Raw genomic sequence first — 22,200 nt, forward strand, 5'->3', positions numbered from 1 at the left:
TTTCCTGGGGAAACTTTTTTTTTGTGTCTCCAAGGGAAACATTTTATTTATTTCAAGCGATGTTTAGTAGTTATTGTTAAACTACATGTTAATTTAAAAAATGGAAGTAAAATAATGCTTTTATTATTATTTAAAAAATCTATGAAATTGCTTAATTACTCAAGAAAGCATTAAAACAAATAATTGTAGACAACCGAAGCGCTATCCAAAAAGCGTACCAATCAATGGATAAAACACGAATCAGTTTTGGTTTAGTGCTGTTAGTTTAGAAATTTGCCTTGAAACTTTGAAAAGATGCTTCCCCTGTAAGAAAAACCAATACTTGGCAACAGAATTATAAATTGACATGTAGTTAAACAATAATTACTAAACAACGCTGGAAACTTATAAAAACAAATAAAAAGATTTCCCCGGAAACAACGAAAATAAAATGTTTCCCTTGGAAACACAAAAAAAATGTTTCTCCTGGAAGCACCAAAAATAATAAGAATTGAATGTATCCCTTGGAAACATGAAATGAAATATTTCCTATGTAGTTAAAAAAAAATACTAGACAAAAATGGAAACATTAAAAAACTAGAGGCTCTAAAGAGCCTGTGTCGCTCACCTTGGTCTATGTGCATATTAAACAAAGGACACAAATGGATTCATGACAAAATTGTATTTTGGTGATGGTGATGTGTTTGAAGTTCTTACTTTACTGAACTATTTTGCTTCTTACAATTATATCTATCATGAACTTTGCCCATTAGTAACAGAGAACTATATTTGGTAAAAATTTACATAAATTTACCAAATTAATGAAAATTGTTAAAAATTGACTATAAAGGGCAATAACTCCTTAAGGGGTCAATTGACCATTTAGGTCATGTTGACTTATTTGTAGATCTTACTTTGCTGAACATTATTGCTGTTTACAGTTTATCGCTATCTATAATAGTATTCAAGATAACCAAAAACGGCAAAATTTCTTTAAAAATTACCAATTGGAGGGCAGCAAGCCAACAACCAGTTGTCCAATTCATCTGAAAAATTCAGGGCAGATAGATATTGACTTGATTAACAATTTAACTTCTTGTCAGATTTGCTCTAGATGCTTTGGTTTCATAGTTATAAGCAAAAAACTGCATTTTACCCCTATGTTCTATTTTTAGCCGTGGCGGCCATCTTGGTTGAATGGCCAGGTCATCGGACACATTTTTCAAACTAGATACCCCAAAGATGATTGTGGCCTAGTAGTTTCAGTGGAGATTTTGTAAAAGATTACTTAGATTTATGAAAAATGGTTAAAGATTGACTATAAAGGGCAATAACTCCTAAAGGGGTCAACTGACCATTTTGGTCATGTTGACTTATTTGTAGATCTTACTTTGCTGAACATTATTGCTGTTTACAATTTATCTCTATCTATAATAATATTCAAGATAATAACCAAAAACAGCAAAATTTCCTCAAAATTACCAATTCAGGGGCGGCAACCCAACAACCGATTGACCGATTCATCTGAAAATTTCAGGGCAGATAGTTCTTGACCTGATAAACATTTTTATCCCATGTCAGATTTCCTCAAAATGCTTTGGTTTTTGAGTTATAAGCCAAAAACTGCATTTTACCCCTATGTTCTATTTTTAGCAGTGGCGGCCATCTTGGTTGGTTGACCAGGTCACGCCACACATTTTTTAAACTAGATACCCCAAAGATGATTGTGGCCAAGTTTGGATTAATTTGGCCAAGTAGTTTCAGAGGAGAAGATTTTTGTAAAAGATTACTTTAATTTACGAAAAATGGTTAAAAATTGACTATAAAGGGCAATAACTCCTAAACGGGTCAACTGACCATTTTGGTCATGTTGACTTATTTGTAGATCTTACTTTGCTGAACATTATTGCTGTTTACAGTTTATCTCTATCTATAATAATATTCAAGATAATAACCAAAAACAGCAAAATTTCCTCAAAATTACCAATTCAGGGGCAGCAACCCAACAACCAATTGACCGATTCATCTGAAATTTTAAGGCAGATAGATCTTGACCTGATAAACATTTTTATCCCATGTCAGATTTCCTCAAAATGCTTTGGTTTTTGAGTTATAAGCCAAAAACTGCATTTTACCCCTTTGTTCTATTTTTAGCCGTGGCGGCCATCTTGGTTGGTTGACCAGGTCACGCCACACATTTTTTAAACTAGATACCCCAAAGATGATTGTGGCCAAGTTTGGATTAATTTGGCCAAGTAGTTTCAGAGGAGAAGATTTTTGTAAAAGATTACTTTAATTAACGAAAAATGGTTAAAAATTGACTATAAAGGGCAATAACTCCTAAACAGGTCAACTGACCATTTTGGTCATGTTGACTTATTTGTAGATCTTACTTTGCTGAACATTATTGCTGTTTACAGTTTATCTCTAACTATAATAATATTCAAGATAATAACCAAAAACAGCAAAATTTCTTCAAAATTACCAATTCAGGGGCAGCAACCCAACAACCGATTGACCGATTCATCTGAAAATTTCAGGGCAGATAGATCTTGACCTGATAAACATTTTTACCCCATGTCAGATTTGCTCTAAATGCTTTGGTTTTTGAGTTATAAGCCAAAAACTGCATTTTACCCCTATGTTCTATTTTTAGCCGTGGCGGCCATCTTGGTTGGTTGACCGGGTCACGCCACACATTTTTTAAACTAGATACCCCAATGATGATTGTGGCCAAGTTTGGTTTGATTTGGCCCAGTAGTTTCAGAGGAGAAGATTTTTGTAAAAGTTAACGACGACGGACGACGACGACGACGGACGACGGACGACGACGGACGACGACGGACGACGGACGACGGACGCCAAGTGATGAGAAAAGCTCACTTGGCCCTTCGGGCCAGGTGAGCTAAAAATGTTTCCCGTGGAAACACAAAAAAAAATGTTTCCCCGGGAAACACAAAAGAAAAGTTTCCTCTGGAAACACCTACAAAAAAAAGTTTCCCCTGGAAACAAAAAAAAAATGTTTCCCCTGGAAACACAAAAAAAACCCTGGAAACACGAAAATTAAATGTGTCCCTTGAAACACAAAACACATGTTTCCCCTGGAAACACAAAAAAAAAATGTTTCCCCGGGAAACACAAAACAAAGTTTCCCCTGGAAACACAAAAAAAAATTTCCCCTGATATCACAAAATAAAGTTTCCACAGGAAACACCAACAAAAAAAGTTTCCCCTGGAAACATTAAAAAAATGTTCCTCCTGGAAACACGAAAATTAAATGTGTCCCTTGAAGCACAAAAAAACATGTTTCCCCTGGAAACACAAAACAAAACATGTTTCCCCTGGAAACACAAAAAAAAATGTTTCCCCGGGAAACACAAAATAAAGTTTCCCCTGGAAACACAAAAAAAATGTTTCCCCTGGAAACACAAAATAAAGTTTCCCCTGGACATAAAAATGATATCTTTCCTAAAGAGACCCCATACTAGGCGACATAATCACAAATTAACAAGTAGGTAAACAAAAATTACTAGACAACTGTGGAAGTACTAAAGAAATGTGTTCCTTGGAAACATGAAAATTGTCTTAGATAACCCCATACATGTACTTGGAGGGGGAAAACATTGACAATTAGTTACCTTTTTTTAGACAAACCTGGAAACATAACAAAATGTTTCCCCTGGAAACACAAAAAAAACGTTACCATTGGAAACACACAAAAAAATGACCCCAACCCCTTAAATAATATTGTGAAATGTTCATAGTTCATATCTAATAAATATATTCAAACATGAGGACAAAATGTTTGGAAAATTGTCCTGACGGACAGAATGACAAACTAGTGATCACTAGTGAATGCAAACTTGTTTGACATACACAATGTTTCCCCTACTATATTCTAGAATCATTAAGAAAATAATTAATCATTCTATGAAAAATGAATATGACCCCTTTTCTTAGAATTTAAACATTATTAATAAATTATCCGTGATTTGTGTTACGTAATGTAAATAGTATTCAGTGTCTGCGAAAATAGAAGTACGTTGCACTATTTTGTGCGTATGGATTTAAAATAAGATTACATTGTTTCCCGGGGAAATTGTTTCCCAGGGAAATAAATTGACGAGAACTTTAGTCAGCTGCGTGTGCGTTGGGGACGAGATGACAAATCGGACCAAATCCTTTCGACACAATCATCTTTCATCTGCGTATCATTCGATATTAAAGAAGCCTATGTGAGAACGTTATCAGTTGAATTAATGTTAAGAAAGTTGTTGGATAAATAAAATATAAGAAAACTATATAACCCTACTACTCAAATATCTTTCATCACTAAAATTCATAGTCAAGGTTTATAATGAGAGACATATAATACTATAGGGTTATTGCATGAATATGGGGGAATATTGTCCCGAGTAGAATTTTATATTGCACGAGCTTGCGAGTGCAATATATGTTCTACGAGGGACAATATTCCCAAATATTCATGCAATAACCCTTTTATTGTATAGCAATATAATATTTAAAAGTAAAAATTGGTTTAAACTAAGATTTAAACGTTGATGACGTCATGAATTTTGAAGATTTATTGCACTAGTGCAATATTAGAATTTATTGCACGCTAACTTTTGGTTACGTTCTGTGGGAAATATTATATTGCTATACAATAAAATGTATTATATGTCTCTGCTTTCAGGCTGAAATTATTTAACTTCTCACAGCGGTATTCTACTGTTGCCTTTAATTCATTCGCCCTTTTTTGTTTTTATTGATTTTGTTAAACATTGTGTCTTAGATCAAATTTATTCGTTCAGTGTGTGATCAATTGTGTTAATGTTCCGGACCATATGAGTATTTGGACCATACGCGTATGGTCATGACCATATGCGTATACTCATATGGTCCGACCATACGCGTATGGTCCGACCGTACGCGTATGGTCGGACCATATGAGTATATACTCGTTTGGTTATAAACGGGCCGGACCATATGAGTATTTGGACCATATAGGTATATTTTTCAAAAATATGCGTGAGAAAACTGGTCTGTACAAAAATAACAATGATTGCTACATGCAATTGTATTATTTATAATTCAAATAACATTAAATATTGGTGGCAAAGTTAGTTTTCTCGCATTATTATGCGTAGGGTGACACTAACGTCAACATTGTATAGCTTTTCTTGGTCCCGGGTCATTCCGATCATCGGATGTGTCTACGGTGAAAACCCTGTAGATCTCCAATATCGCTCCAATATCGTAAAATGACTGAAGAACATCATATCACTAGACAAAAGTTTAAAATAATTAACTAGCGTCCTTGCCGGTGACGTCATTCATTTAAAAAAAAAAAAAAACAAGTATAAGTATAAAAAATTATGAATATTGCACTGCTAATGCTAGTTATATATTAGGTTTCAAAAGTAAGCAATTTATTAGACTCTCCATCCTGTTGACTTTTACGCCAGGTTATAGTTAAACAGATCATTAAAATATTTTTGGAAGTTAACTGATCTCTTAACTTCCCAGGTCGACATTTCCCCATTCACTCGTAATAACATATCGGTAATGAAAAAAATGTGTTTACTATAATTTTGACTAGTGATGAAATTTTCTGTGTGAAACTGCTTATTTTATTTTTTATTCTTGTTATAACTAATTTTAATGAAAAAATTACCTTTGGTAGTGTCTTTTTAATGACGTAACAACGAAAACGGTTATATAAAGAGGTAAGCATTTATGTACATGTTAATTACCCCGACCATACGCGTATGGTCCGACCATACGCGTATGGTCGGACCATATGAGTATATACCCATACGGTCATGACCATACGCGTATGGTCCAAATACTCATATGGTCCGGAACATTAATATATATTTTGATTGAGCAGTTAAGCCAATTCAGTTGATACGTTATATACTAAGTCAGACGGTATATGTCTCTGACTAAATACATGTCTTTCTATGTTGTGATGTACGTTACACTATTGTATCATGCAGGTAAGAGTGGAGATTGGTACACATTAAAACGTTCAAACCCGTTGCATTTGTTTGCACCTGTCCTTAGTAAGGAACCTGATTTTCAGTAGTTGTTATTTTTAAATGTTGTTCATACGTGTTTCTCGTTTCTCGTTTTTTATATAGATTAGACGGCGTGGTTCAAGGCTCCGTGCAGAAGACGGTCAGGGGCGGGTCCAGGTAAGGGCGTAATGGGCGTACGCCCCCCTTTAAAAAATAAAAAAAAAAAAAAAAAAAAACTATCGTTATAATCTGCTAGTATTGTATTGAATAATGGCAATTTATCATATTCGTTTATTAAACACATACTCTGATTTCTTTTTATACTGATTCCCCAATCTGATGGGTCATCATCAACCGTAAAATTTCGTTTCTCGGAGTCTGGCGTGTTCGACTATGCGATTAGTATCCATTGTTGTTAATGTGATAAATAATTCGCCAAAGATGTCGATGTCCAAAAAAAAGAAGCACCATGAAGGAGGATCGCCTAAATGCTCTGCTTCTTTTATATGTTCACAGAGACATTAAACTTGATTTTGATAAAATTATTGACGATTACGCCATGAGAAATCCACGTAAAATGGTTCTAATGAATCCACTCTAGTAATTGAAAATGAGAGTCCGTCAGTATTTTTCTGTGTTCATTTTAGGTTTTGCGTCAAGGTACATGTATACTAGAAATATGTATATTTCCACATTAAAGCAATACTCAGAACGAAAGAACTTTATTCTTCAGTGTTTATTTGTCTTGTATCATGTGTGTCGTTCAACGAAACCCGAACTTAATCAAAAGTAGAGGGATTACTTCATCATTTGATGCTAAATTGTTGAAATTCAGGAGCTTCTGAGCTTCCCCATGGACCCTAAACCGTAATCACGCCTCTCGTTCATAAATTCCTGGCCTAGGAATTGAAATGTTAAGTAACTCCTTACACCCTTGAGTTTGGAATTTCTCGTTATTGGTCTACTGCTGTTAAGATCCATCCAATCATTTTAATATACCATAGACAATTAATGGAGAGAACTCGGCATAAAAAATGTCACACCCTGACACTTAAACTATAAAATATACATGCTCCAACTCAGGAACCGTTACATAAGTGCAATTCTCTATTATTTTATGTTTTTAAGCCAAAAAAAAGGTCCAAAAAATTTTTCGCCTCGCTTCGCTCGGTGAAATATTTTATTCTACGCCCCCCTTTCAAATATCCTGGACACGCCCCTGACGGTTACCGTACATGGTTCTTTAATGGTTTTCTTTTAAAAATTGTGACTTGGATTGAGAATTGTCTCATTGGCACTCATCATCACCGACGGTGATCTTCTTATACTGAGTCTATATATGAAACGAGTTTCTTGTAAGTTTAATCTAGGACTAATATACTATAGTCCAATATTTAATGTTATCGAAATTCAGAGGCGGATTAAGGGGGAGGGTCCCGGGTCCCCCCTTTTTGGGGAAAAAATGGTTGCTTATATAACTTGAGGAATCACTGAAGCGTGACTGGAGCGGGGGCCCCCTTAGGCAGTCAGTGGGCCCCACTTATGAAAATTCCTGGATCCGCCACTGAAATTATCGAACTCATGCATGGCATATGAGGGCTTCCCATATTAGTAAACTATCATAAACCATAGATCCTGTATGTACGCATTGTTTATCATAAACATGTATTTATAATAATAAATCTCTAAAGTATAATTGACTTAATATATTTCATTCAGTTATTGGTGATTGCTAGCCTAATTAAATGAGCAGCCGCATTAGCTAAGAGAAATACAAAATTTAAAAATAAGACGTTTTGCCTCGCGTTTTGCAATCATTAACATTGTGATTACCTTCAATTTAACCCTTTAGTCGGAGATGGGTCCAGTTTTAAAACGGAAAGAATCTCAACTCTGAAAGTGAAACATGGTGATGAATCCATTGTTTTACTGTTTCGATTCATCAAACAAATCATTCTTCTACAGATTGAAATCGATGATAAACATACTTTTAATCAGCTACAATGTGAAATCAAACAGACGAAGAAAAAATCAAATTGCACATGGTAACTATCTATTTATATTTACAAATGTATGTGTATATCGGGTTAAATGACCGTCAGAAATCTTCGTAGGTTATCAATGGTTATCTTCCACAACTTTTTAGAATACAAAGTAAATTTTATGCACAATTACTTCGTTAAAATCAATGTTATATGAATTGTTTTTTCGTTTGTTTATAGTTATATTGCACATATTTTGCTTTGATAATTCGACATTCACATTTTGTAAAAGGGTTTAGGGTGGAAAACTGAGATACTAAGTGGCCATTGAACAACACAAAAAAACAACCAACAAATTAAAGAAGATGAAAGCTAAACTCGTCTGTATATGGTTAACAAAACAAACAAAGCCACTACACAGTAAACTACGATTCATTTAAGAATACAGCCACACACGGGGATGAACTCAGGTAGGTGAACTCAGGTGCTACGGAGTGGCAAGATTTATTACCCTTCGATTAAACAAAATGTATTAACATTAATATACACTAGACATTTCAATGGTAAATTTTTCCACTGATAGCAAATATAATCCTTTACTTTGAATGATGGTCCAAGTTTAAGACAAATGTTCCTTCAACCGAACAAAATACCACTTTTTAACTATTCGAAGCTCAGTTTTCAATGTAGCTAACCCACCTCTTATAAATTTTAAATGATATATGGTTAAATTTTACAACAGTAAGAATCACTTTTGTCTTTGTCTTGAAACTAAATATTATTTTCTATCTTTTTATCTTTATAGAATAAAATGCATGATCATTCCCAACGGTTGTCAACTAACCTTAGAGGACAGTCTTTAATAAAATGTGCAAATTTTGACAGAGAGAAATGCAATTCAGTTGTTCACGTGCATTCAGAAAATTATGCGTTATGTTTTTATTGCAAGTAAGAAGAGTCTTTTGATTAACGACGGAAAATTCTGTGTTCGATTTTTTTATATATACAGTGGCTGACCCAGAGGGGGGCGTATAGGGCATACGCCCTCTTTTTGTTTGAACTTTCCTTTGATTTTTAATGATTTATCAGACCTGCGTGAACTTTGTCATTTCCCGTGTATTTGATTTTTATGCAAAAATTCTTCAGTTTATACAAAGATAATGATCCCCAGTCAGTAAGCTCTAATTAGATTTAAAGTATAAAGTACGGACCATTCGATTTGAGGGGACAGTCTGGGATATTTGAGAGAGAAAAATCGGACCCCGATTTTTGCCTTGAACAAAAATTCTGGCCGTATCTGGATTGAAAACATTTATCTTGTCCACTTTCTTGCTATTAAAAACAAAAATTCCCAACAGAATTATTTAGCATTAAATGAACATGATGAATAAAAAACGGGAGTATTTTTTTGGGGGGGAGGGGGGGGGGGGGGTTGTATGCATGTAGATCCCATATCTGACCGGAATGTCTCAAACGGTTTGGACGAACTGATATTTTGAATACTTTTTCAAGCCCCGACTTCAACCTGCCTGCTGGGAAGAATCTCTATGCCTCCATTTGTCGACCGTCATTCATAAATTCATTGCCATTTCAGATTCATTCGTAGCTTTTGATTGATGTAGAACCCCTTACTTCCCTTGGTGGATGAAACGTTTCAACCAAACATTTGGATAAAAATTGCTTGTTTTTTTTTACTTAACTCGTGTCGGTCGTATTGTAAATTTCATTTAATAGCCCAACGTTTATCTTGTTTACACATCAAATATATCAGTACATAGCTTTTGATCCATCCAATCATTTTATAATAGGCAATTAATGGGGGAAAAACGGCATAAAAATGTCCAACCTCTAACTATAAAATCTGCATGCCCCACGCCAGGAACCAATTAAAAGTGCATTTTACACTTATTTTATGTTTTAGCCCCCCAAAAATGTCAAAAAAATCTGTTCGCCTCGCTCCGCTCGGCAAATTTTCCTTACTGCGACCCTTCCAAAATCCTGGATCCGCCTCATATGATTGATATATATATATTTAAGATAACTGATGATCAATTTTGCCCATGCCCGACCGTGCAAGGGCTGTATAGACAGTCAAGGTAGTTAAAAACTTCCATTTGTTGTAAGATGATCAAGTTTTAAAAGTAAAAATACATTGAAAATCTACATTTGGATTTGTAACAGAATAGAGGCGGAATGTTACCATAATTTTAATTCTATTGTCTGAAAGCACAATTACAGATCTATCTTCTCATACTTATTCCTCCCCTAGACCGAGAATCAACTATCCACTAATAAGTGTAAAATGGCAACAGGTTTATTTTATTGAAGCATGCTGTTGTAATTCGACAAGAAATTAATAGATATAAAAAATCATTTCTCGATCTTGGATCATTTGAAATACGTTTTTGTTTCCAAAAGACAACGTTTGTCCACGTGTTAACCTCGAAGTTCGTTGACTAGATACGATGTCAATAAGAAAGGACATTAAAATAGCTTTGATTATCGTTGTTTTATGTTTATTCTATGTGTTAATTTTTAAGAACACTCGAATATGGCAGGGACACATCTTTAAATCAGATTTGTAAGTTTTTTTTCATAAATGAACTTGAAGATAAATCACTACTAGTATTTATATCTGCAAAATATTTCCTTTTGAAATTATATCTGAAAAGTTTTAACAAAAGATTGATATTGAAAAACAAGAAAATTAGATAAACAAAATTGATAAAAACACTACATATCAGTACTAACTGAATACTAAGTTGATGGACGGACTTATGACACAAATGTGTAATGAAGCTTCTGCAATTGATGAGATGCTACAAACAACAAAAACCATCAACTATGGTCAAAGACGTCAAACCAATTTGCTTCAAATAGTAGAATAACAAAAATACCAAACTCCGAGGAAAATTTAAAACGGAAAGTCTCTAATCAAATGGCAAAATCAAAAGCTCAAACCCATTAAACGAATGAATAACAACTGTTGTAATCCTGACTTGGTAAAGGCATTTTCTGAATATATAGAAAATGAAGTTATAAAGTACTTCAAAACAATAAAGTGAAGCAAATGTAGCACTGATCAATAAACCAGGAGTTCCAAATAGTGAAATTGAAATCATCCCTTCGTTAATTTTACGGACGCCATCACGACTCTGAGTTGGTTACCCGTTATGGAATATTAACCATTTCAAAGATGATATCGGATATGTTTCTTATGTCGTACAATACCCTTCCCTTATCATGAGTGTGATCTACCGAATTAGACTTTTTACCGGATTTGTAATGAAATAAGCAACACGACGGGTGCCACACTAATGTGGAGCAGGATCTGATTTGATCGAGAAACTGATAGTAAAAAAAGTAAGTAGCAACGGTGAGCATTGCGTTCAACTTCCAAAAAAGTTTTTTTTAAAAAGGGGGGTTTCATCATAAAAGGCGGGAAAAATAGAAAAAAGTTTCTTTGTAGCTATAATATTTGACTCAGATTGGAGAGTTGTTTAATTGGCACCCATACGGTACCCTATTTTCTTATACAGTAGTGTTAACACCTTCATTAAGTTTAAACTTTATTTCTGTATTTTGTTAAGAACCATTGATTTTGATACACGAGTTGTTTTATATATTTTCAGTTTACGTCAAATTATGGTATATCCACAAAACAAAACATCTACTGCAACTGAGAGACATGGCCAAGATTCGAGGAATGTACTGGGATTATGTCCCCTAGGATTTAGTGAAAATACACAAGACCTGATGTGTAAGGTGAAGCATCTATCGGGTACAATACGTCTTTGGTATCCTATATTCATTAAGTAAAAATATTACCCCGTAACAATCCGACCAGGCTATATTGGGAAATAAATAATACATAATAAGAAAAGATACACAACGAGAAAAGTGTACGACGATGTTTGAAAAAAATAAATGTAAACATTAAAGGGACACTAGCTACGAGTATATAAAAATCTTCTGTTTTTGCTGAATCATTATTGAAATGGAAATCGTGAAATAATGAGTCGCTTTTAGCAGCAAGTTGGTTCAATTTTGTCAAAATAAGCTAAAAAATATTGATTATGAATTATTCACTTGCAAGTTAATAATTCGACCTCATTGAATCCGTATTCATGTGAACTTCAATTGAACCTCTTAGCTTGAGATAGATAACACGCGAATTGTATGTGTAAAGTTATTTAAAGGAAAAGAATGCCAACAATGAAAGGGAAAAAAAGGTAAATCATTTGATTGACTGATTCGATCCACAAAAAAAAATTCTTGTACAGGTAAAAACGATGATAAACATTTATTTTTCACCTATCATATGAAATTAAATATGCCAAAAAAAATGTAACAGCACGAGTTTGCTTAATCTTTGAAGTATATATTTATTGTTTACATCGCTTATACGGTCATCGGATGACTTTAGAGGAAATCACAAAACAAAATAATGTTCCTGTTTTGTGATTTCGTCCTAACTTATAATAAAGTCCTTCGTTGTATTAACTCCATGTATGGTTTAATTTTTAGAAGATGTTGCCATTTGAAAAACCTTATAAGAATCCTTGCTGGCATGCCGATTCCGGAGAACTCTTATGCCTACCATACTTTATGCTTATAGGAATGCCAAAATGTGGTACCACCGACATCTTCTACTCAATAATACAACACCCGGATGTCGAATACCCTGTAAATAAATTTGACAAGCTTTTGAAAGAAACTCACTTCTTCGACGCTCTTCACTATGGTATGATAGTTATACACAAACATATAAAATAGCATAGGCACACGCTGTTGGTTCATTGATGAAAATACCGCAACACAAGAAATAACGTTAACTGTTTAAGAAAGTGTCGGATTATCGTGTCTTAATTTTTTTCTTGAAGAGGATGCATTGGTGCTCTCATAATAAATTATTACCATAATTGATGAAGCAGTGACGAAATAATTTGACGAAAATAGAAATATAGATGTAGGTTAAACACAAAAGAGACAGCAAAATAGAACAAAACAACCATTGCTTTCTTATTTGATATAAAATCCGCACCCTTTCAATGATTGCAGTGTATATTATTACATTTCTTTTATTCTGTGGCAATTTAACCCTTTCTGTACACATTGTATACAAAAAAATCTACGTGTGCGTGGTTGCTGATGATCTCAGAAGATAATTGGATGAATTTACGGGCCATAATCTTCATCAGCTCACTGTATGAATCAAAATTGAGGTTATAGGTGTTAATGAATTTAAAAACCTATGGAATGTGAAAGGCACCTGAAGGTATTTTCGTTATTGAAAAATGAATATTAATTTTATAATCGATAGAGAAACAGATTCATACAGAGTTACTCGTGGATTATCGGCTTTATCTAATCTCGATAGTAAATTATCCATTTTTAAAGTCCTCGCCAAGTCTCGGGCTTTAAAATTCGTTAATTACCAATGTAAGAATCTATATTAACCTTCTATGCATGGATTTTTTTTGTCTAGGACTTGACTACGGTGGTAATGAAAATAGACCACCTACTTCACATGAAATGAGGTTTGAACATTACGTACAGGCTTTCCGCCGTGCAGCATCAGTTATAAGCATGAGGAGTGATGTTATAACAGGTGAATGCTCTATGATAGCATAAATAATAAATTCTACTCAGAAAATGTATATACCGGGTATAAATAAAAAAAAAACCAACTCGCCACAGTCTAAAAAATGAAAGTATAAAATTATATAGACAAATACAGGAAATAATGTATATATTATGATTGTTCTTTTTTTTTTTATTACGGAACAATAGTATTTCAATAACAATTAAAATCAAGGACATACAACCAAAGGACATTTACATCAACAGTTATGAATATTAAATAAGAAACAACACGAACTGCACTATAAACCGGGACTGAAATCAGGTGCTCCGAAAGGTTCTAGCATTTTCTGCACCGTTTACGGCACCCGTAGTGTTATTTCTTTGTTCAGTTCGATAATGATGGAAGGTTATTATGACTGAGAAAGAATATCCGATATGATTTCCGACTTACTTTTGTCATAAGGTAGCACTCCACAGTTAGGTGTGTAGTTTCGCATTTTGGCCCCTGTGGATTTTTCAAATATGAGAGCTAGTGTGTAATAAAATTAATTTTTGGATAGCTGAGTATTAAAATAGCCTTTGTATTGGGTTTATATGAACATCAAGGTTATTTAATGTATGTAATATAGGCTGTTTTCTGTATGACAGTCCGTATTTGCATGTCCATACCATACATTGGTCCGGCAATTATTGCAATGTTTTTTTCCAACTTTTTATCGCACGAACTTTGTGATTGGATTTTACGAAACAGGGCGAAAGACACCCATTTTTTATTTGATCATTAGGAAGATTTAAGAAAACAATTTCTAAAAAGGTATCACTTAAAGGCATTAAAATTCTAGTTTGATCCAAATTTTTGGGGGGATATATGACATGTTCAGCCCCCTTTTTGCAATATTTTATGGTAAATAAATGCAGAATGTTGCCATGGATACACATTAAAGGAATTAATTTTCATCCTTTTAACTTTTGAAAATTGAATCTATGGAAGATACTGATTACATACATATGCACATGTACAACACAAACAGTTAGGTTAATGTATAAGAAATCCAGGAATAGGAGATGATAAAACATTTTGGGGCTCATTTTTAATTTTATTTTCTAACTGTGGAGTGCTACCTAATGGCCAATCAGCTCATGATGGCGACCGTAAAATTTCTGGAGTGATGACCTTAGTTTGATTGATTCATAGCCCTGTCTTAACAACTTTTGAGAAAGTAGTATTCCTCGTTCAACAAAATCTACATACTTTGAGCTAGTAGGTTCATGGCATCAAATTCAATATATTGATGAACAGGCATCTCAGTCTAATTACCCAAATAAAACTAATGTGCTATGGAATGACTATTTATCTTTTAACCATAAAGTAAATATTGTTAAAGTGCGCAAACGCCCAATATGAAAAGCGCAAATGTCCACTGAATTGAAGCGGAAATGTCCATTAAAGAAGCGCAAATGTCCCCTGAATGGAAGCAGAAATATCCATTAAAAACGCACAATTGTCCTATGAAAAAGCGCAAACGTCCGCGCCAGAAACTATTAGTATTTTCAAATAATAAATTAAACACTCAAACACACACAGAAAAACCATTGTAATTTCATTTATCTTGATTTTAGTTTTCTTGATATTTATAGAATTATAAATATCATTTTTTTTAGAATGATTATGCTTTTGTTTTCAGGTGAGGCAACTCCGGGTTATTTACAAAGGCTTTACAACTGGATATATATTCCACAGACTGAAAATCGACCCTTTCCAATAGTTTCAATACCACATACTATTCAACATATTCTACCACGTGTTAAAATAATAATTTCTCTCAGGGATCCAGTTGAACGGTAATATTATATAATATTTTCAGCTTAGTATTAAGTATTTTTGACTAAATTGACTTCTTAAAAATACTTTCTTTAAATACTCCCATTCGTTTGATGTGTGTGGACTTTTGATTTTGGACTTTCCTTTTTGAATTTTCCTCGAAGTTAAGTTATTTTGTGTTTTTACTTTTTAATATATTTTGAAATTGATTTGAATCTTAGTTTCCAACTTCCAACAACAACATTGACTTTTGCTGGATTTGGCTAATTTAGGCATTTTTGACATGTAGCTCTTCACATACTTCTGATTTGTCTTCATCGACCTATGATATTTGAACATTGTAAACTGCATCTTCGATATCCAAGTGTTACGATTCACTCCTCTTGTCTTAATTTAGGGGAGCCAATCGTAACCCTTTGATAAGATGAGTAAAATAGTGTTGGAGATTTTCAACAAAGCACTATAAGGAGAACAATCGCACAGTAGTCATCACTTTTTGTGCTGACATGAATTATCATTGATATGGTTATATATTTATAAATTTACTGTTTACAAAATTTGGAATTTTTGAAATACTAAGGATTTTCTACCTCAGACAGATTGCCTTAGCTGTATTTGGCAAAACGTTAAGTTATTTTGGTTCTCAATGCTCTTCAACTTCGTATTTTATTTGACCTTTTTAACTTTTTGGATTTGAGCGTCAATGATGAGTTTTATGTAGACGTAACGCGCGTCTGGCGTATATACACAATTTGGTCCTGGTATCTATGATAAGTTTATTTACACATATATCTTATCAAATGAGATATTTGTCATAGCAAATGTTAAATATTACATTTAAAAAATAGAAAGTTGCCATCTTGTAAACTTCCATTACTAGTTTAAAGATGTCATTTTCTATCATGCTCTTCTCATTATAGATAAACTCATCATAGATACCAGATACCAGGACTAAATTTATTATATACGCCAGACGAGCGTTTCGTCTACAAAAGACTCATCAGTGACGCTCGAATCCAAAAAAGTTTAAAAGGCCAAATAAATTACGAAGTTAAAGACCATTGAGGACCAAAATTCCTAAACGTTTTGCCAAATTCAGCTAAGGTAATCTATGCCCGAGGTAGAAAAGCCTTAGTATTTCAAAAAATTCAAAAATTTGTACACAGTTAATTTATAAATATAACCATATCAATGACAATTCATGTCAACGATCCAAAAGTATGTTTTAGGCAGACCGTCTTGCTTACTAGTGTCAGCAGTATCCTTACAAGTTTATATGAGATGTGCAAATGTGGCAGTATAATTTGCACCGCTAATGTTATTACTCTAGCTGGCGCCGCACCGGTGTTCATTTGAGTCCCTAAGTTTTATTTACCGAGAAATGAAAGAAACAACAGACACAGCTTTCTTTACCTTATTTTAAACTTACACCTTGAATTTAACATAAGGACATCTCAGTACCAGAATCTATAACAAACTAGACGATTTTGATTTTGAAATTGTCAATCGCCCGTTCCGTTGTAGCAATATACCAACTTCACCTGCATACATGATAAACATTTCCGAGTTCATTCGATATTCAAGAGCCTGCAGCTGCTACTCAGTCTTTTAAAAAACGCCACCAGTACATGAGCAGAAAACTAAATAAAGGCAACAGTAGAATACCGGTGTTCAAAATTAATTAATCGATTGAGAGAAATCAAATCCGGGTTACAAACTAAAACCGAGGTAAACACACGAACAATAACAGGGAAACAAGAGTATGTCAAAGAAAGTCTCGTCCTTTTTCTTTTAAAAAAAAGTTCATGGGAAGATATACCAAGACCTTGATATACATATTCCGTATCAACTTCACAAATAATACACAATGATCATCTTAATAACGTGTTAGTATAGGATTTTTCTATTTGTCTTTGTAAATTACTACTTTTACTGTTTAGTCTATTAGTACTAGTAATATACATTTGATGTGACTCGGTAAATTTTTGTATTCTTGTCTTTCGTTATTGCTAATGGGCTTTATCTATATATGCATTTTTTTTATTTTTTTCGTTGATTTATTTGTTCGTTTTAATAATGAATAAGATTATAACTCAATGTTGACTGCTATACATTGTTTTTTGACATTTTGCCTATCATGTTTGTTTTGTTTTGTTTTGTATTTTATGTTTTGTGTGCTGTAGTTTCATTTTGTCTGATGCTTGGTCCGTTTTTGTGTGTGTTACATTTTAGTGTTGTGTCGTTGTTCTCCTCTTATATTTAATGCGTTTCCCTCGGTTTTAGTTTGTAACCCCGATTTTGGTTTTGTGTCCATAAATTTAATATGAGTTTGAACGGCGGTATACTGCTGTTGCCTTTATTTATACTTATTTCGACTTCAAACGTATTTTCAGGCTTCAATTCTGATATATACATATATAGCTTAGCTATCTTGTTATGTTGTAAGAAAAAAAACAATTGAGATATATTTAAGGGTGGATACTTCAAGCGAAATGAGTCTTTTGTAATCAGTGAAATGGCTTTTGATAATTAATCATACACTATTTCAGGAGTCAATCAGCATATTTTTGTCGGCATAGGAAGCATAAACGTGTAAATTTTGACAAATTTGTGAAACCTTGTATACATAAAATAGAACAATGTTTCAAGAGGAGGAACCCAACCGATTGTATTATGGATACAGCATTACGTAAATCGTTTAGATTGAATGTAAGAAATGGTATTATTGCATAGCAAAATAATATTTCCAACAGAAAGTAACAAAAGTTAGCGTGCAATATATTCTAATATTGCACTAGTGTAATAAATCTTCCAAATTCATGACGTCATCAAAACAAAATCTTAACTTAAACAAATTTTTACTTTCAAATATTATATTGCTATAAAATAAAAGGGTTATTGCATGTATATTTTGGAATATTGTCCCGAGTAGAATTTTATATTGCACGAGCTTGCGAGTGCAATATATGTTACAATTACATTATTTAACATTTCTTGTCACACACACGCAATGAAGTAATAACAGTCTTTAGTGAATATAGAGATCTTATAAGTTGTAAATTGATTGTTTGTTACATATTTTATAAGTTATAAAAGAAAAGAAAAAATAAGTATAGAATTCTTATGCCTACTAGTATGGGCTTTGCTGATTGTTGAAGGCCGTACGATGACCTATAGTTGTTAATGTCTGTGTCAATTTGTTCTTTTGTGGATAGTTGTCTCATTGGCAATACCACATCTTCTTTTTTATAGTTCTTAAATAGAAATTGTCAGTTATGCTACAAAATGCACTAGTTGCAAATAATTCTCACACTTTCCCCCGGAATACATTATTTTTTTCAAAACATTTACTTTTTTCATAAACGAAATCTACTAATAAGAAATTACAAGAAGTGGAATCAATACAGTTATTCCCTATCAATATAAAATCAGCTCATTGCTATTTGCTTAATTATGACTATTGAACAGCAGTATACTACTGTTAATGCCCTTATTTAATATATGTATTATTTATTGATTTAAACAATGTTTCATGATACTTTAATATTTTGTAGGTAAATGACTTTCTCATTGGATTATATTATTACTATATTAAGGTTTGGATGGACGTATTTACTAGAGACCAGTTTTTATTTGTGCCTTTTGAGGAATACACCAGTAACAAGCATGAGATGATGAATAAGATATTCTCTTTCCTTGAATTAAGTAATCATTAATTTTATTATGTCTATTTTTGAAGACAATACCATTGATGTGGTAAAACAAATGACAGAAAAACACTGATGACTTCATATCTAGGACACCTTTTTAATTTTTTTAGCTCCTCTTCAAATTTGTGATCTATTGGCCTCCCAACTATTTTGATTATAACTCTATTGATAAGCATGATAAGTTTCATTTTGGCGAATCGTAAGTTTGACGTTCTATAAACCTTATATCTTTCATGGCATTTTACAACCAATGGATTGCTATTGATATTGGCAAACGTTTATGTTCCGTTAGTTACTTAAGCCAAGACATATTAATATATCACTGATCCGGCCATATATGGTTAATTTTCTGTTTAACATTTATTCAAAACTGGCAAATTGTATTTTGTAACAAACACATGTATGTGTACCTTATTCAGATTGTTAATACGTTTTGCACATTTTTGGTCCTTGATCCTCTTCAGTTTCAGAACTGATTTGACCATGAAACTGTTAATACGAGTGCTATTAAGTCAAAATGAAACAACAACCAAACAAAAAAAACAAAAAAAACAAAAACGCGTCAGGCGTACTATATTCCAAAACTGGTATTCTTGATGTTTAAGCACTTATAAAATTGCAATACTCGTATTGTTAGATTGAAAATGATTATTTGAATTTAAATGAATCGATATTACTCCAACTAAAACATAAAAACATTGTAATTCATGAATTCTTTGAAAAATATCAAAATCTAACAACAAAAGATAGATACCATTGGGACCTTTAAACTCATAAGTCGAAAATAAACTAATAACGCTATTGCATTATAAGAAAAAAACAAACGACAAACAACAGTATACAAAACACAACATTAAATAAAAAAGACTAAGCTTCACGAACCCCACCACAACCCGGATGTAAGCTCAAGTGCTCAACATGTGGTGTCATATAAGTACAAATTGACCGGTTAATAAGTCTTACTCGTTAGGTAATATTTGTGGAAAAGGAGGACGGGATTGTGGTAATGACGATTGGAACTTACCCGTGGTTATCTCTGAAATAGATACTAGTATTCCAGTACGGTTAAACAACTCTCAATAGAAAATAAAACGTTTGAGGCGACTATATCTTCTCGAAATATGTAGATTATTTTAAAACTTAAAAAACTTTTTTTGTCAAAAGATTTTCCAGGAATAATACTTTTGTAAATTAAATGGTAACTATATAACAAAGTATTTATTTCATTAAATAGGACCTTTGAGTCATAAGGAAATGAAAGCAAGATTCATCATACAAAAGAAATGGAAAAATAAGAGTCCCCAGTTACGATACACACCAATGAATGAATCGAGTTATGATGTCCTTCATGATTTCTATCGACCTTTCAACGAGAAACTTAATCGATTTTTGAAAGATGAATTTAATTATACATGGAAAAAGGAACAATATAACATGTACAGAAATCGTTTAAAAGGATTCGCAACATCATAGACGGTGTTATCAGTTGTGTGGCAATTTATATCTGAAATTATGTAACAATACTTCTGATAAAATATTTTTGTAATGTATAATGCCTGTGTTGACAATGAAATGTATTGATGGTATGTCAGTTAAATATTCTACGTGAACTCTGATGATCAAGATATATTCCCGTCAAATACTTTGGTTTTAGTAAACATCAGTTGTGTGTTTAGGTGCATCGCCACTTCCTTCCCATATTGAGCATAGGTGCTTGGGGACCGGACAATTGTTTTTCGATCCCCTTTTTCTCTCTCCAAAAACCGTTATTTTTCGTTTTCCATTAACTGCTGTGGATAGTAAACTTGGAATTCATAGTCAATAACAAATACACGTTATTTCAAGTATATTTATGTTCATAACATACTGTAAAACACGAAAATAATTAAAATTATTACATTGGTTGCAATAAATTACATTGATTTCCCAGTTAGATAAAAACCGATAATTTCACATGTGAAATAAACGTGGTTATTTCACTCTCTGACGTCATACAACAATAGGCGTTGTCAAGACGTCGACAACGTCGAATCAAAACAAATTGCAAATGCGTAGGAAAAACATATAGTCCCTTACATTTTCTACATTAATTTCATAAAAAAAGACATTTGACAATGTAATAAAAAGTATAACTAATCGCCGTATTTGAATATCAAAACTAAAAAAAGGTTTAAATAACATGATACTCTATTACACGAATTATTCTTATAATTTATAATTTACACTGCAGTCATCAGGGAAATGTGATTAAGTACCTACAAAAGAATCATTATTTCTAGTAAACGGCGATGACGATCACGAAGATGATTGATGAAATTAAATAATGTAAGGATACAAGCGGGTCCCTCTATCTTGTGAATTCTGTCATAAAGGCGATCAGGATTGACGAACTTTTCCGGTGAAAGACAATGTTCGAAAATAGTCTGCCTTGGAAGGATGATTCAAAAAGGTGTTAATGCGAATAAAAATACAAATATTCGAAATTGTTACTTCGTTATAATGTAGTCTCATAGTCTCTCGCAGAAAAGGGCCCGAAGTTTCAACAGTGACACGCCAATATTACAATTCGATTATAATAAATCGACAATAACAAGAAAATAAATGGGAAAAAATAAAATATTTTTTACAGTTTATAATATACTACTAGTATTTAGAAAAATAAAGAAGAGGTTCTTCACCTAAGTGTAAGTGCGATAACAGTATTATCTTAAACTGCATCATTGCATCATGATAATAATGAAACTACTTAAAAAGTGACCCTTCAACGTCTACAGACATTTCTTCCCATGTGGGCACTATAAGATCGATATTTTATTTTTGACTTCCATCTTTATATATGCCCATTTGTAAGTATGACACTTGATTGACCTGCAGAAAAAGGTATATAAACAATAACTCATTTTGCTATTTTAGTTATTCTTTTTTCTTAGAAATTCACATTACAATGCGTGTGTTCATTTATACAGAGAAAATGTATTGCTATTTTTTCCACAGATAATTTTGAATCCGCTTTCTTCGTTGTACATCATGTTTTGAATTCACAACCAGAGGAACGTCAAAGACCTCTACAAGTTTATTTTCCCACTTGTTTCTTCTTA

General features: G+C 33.0%; 2 protein-coding genes across 4 annotated transcripts in view; one reads left to right on the forward strand and one right to left on the reverse strand.

Annotated features, from left to right (window-relative positions):
- LOC134708250 (uncharacterized) overlaps positions 1–22,200 on the reverse strand; it is a 78,649-nt gene that overhangs the window by 32,850 nt on the left and 23,599 nt on the right. The gene's annotated exons all lie outside the window — the stretch shown is intronic.
- LOC134708627 (carbohydrate sulfotransferase 15-like) lies at positions 6,472–20,575 on the forward strand. The gene is made up of 8 exons (XM_063569274.1): positions 6,472–6,602; positions 11,617–11,749; positions 12,512–12,728; positions 13,473–13,595; positions 15,256–15,412; positions 17,942–18,101; positions 18,947–19,097; positions 20,337–20,575. The coding sequence occupies exons 1-8, from the start codon at positions 6,472–6,474 to the stop codon at positions 20,573–20,575; spliced, it is 1,311 nt and encodes a 436-aa protein (XP_063425344.1).

The sequence above is a fragment of the Mytilus trossulus genome, chromosome 2 (genome assembly GCF_036588685.1).
Source record: "Mytilus trossulus isolate FHL-02 chromosome 2, PNRI_Mtr1.1.1.hap1, whole genome shotgun sequence".
Classification (NCBI taxonomy): Eukaryota; Metazoa; Mollusca; class Bivalvia; order Mytilida; family Mytilidae; genus Mytilus; species Mytilus trossulus.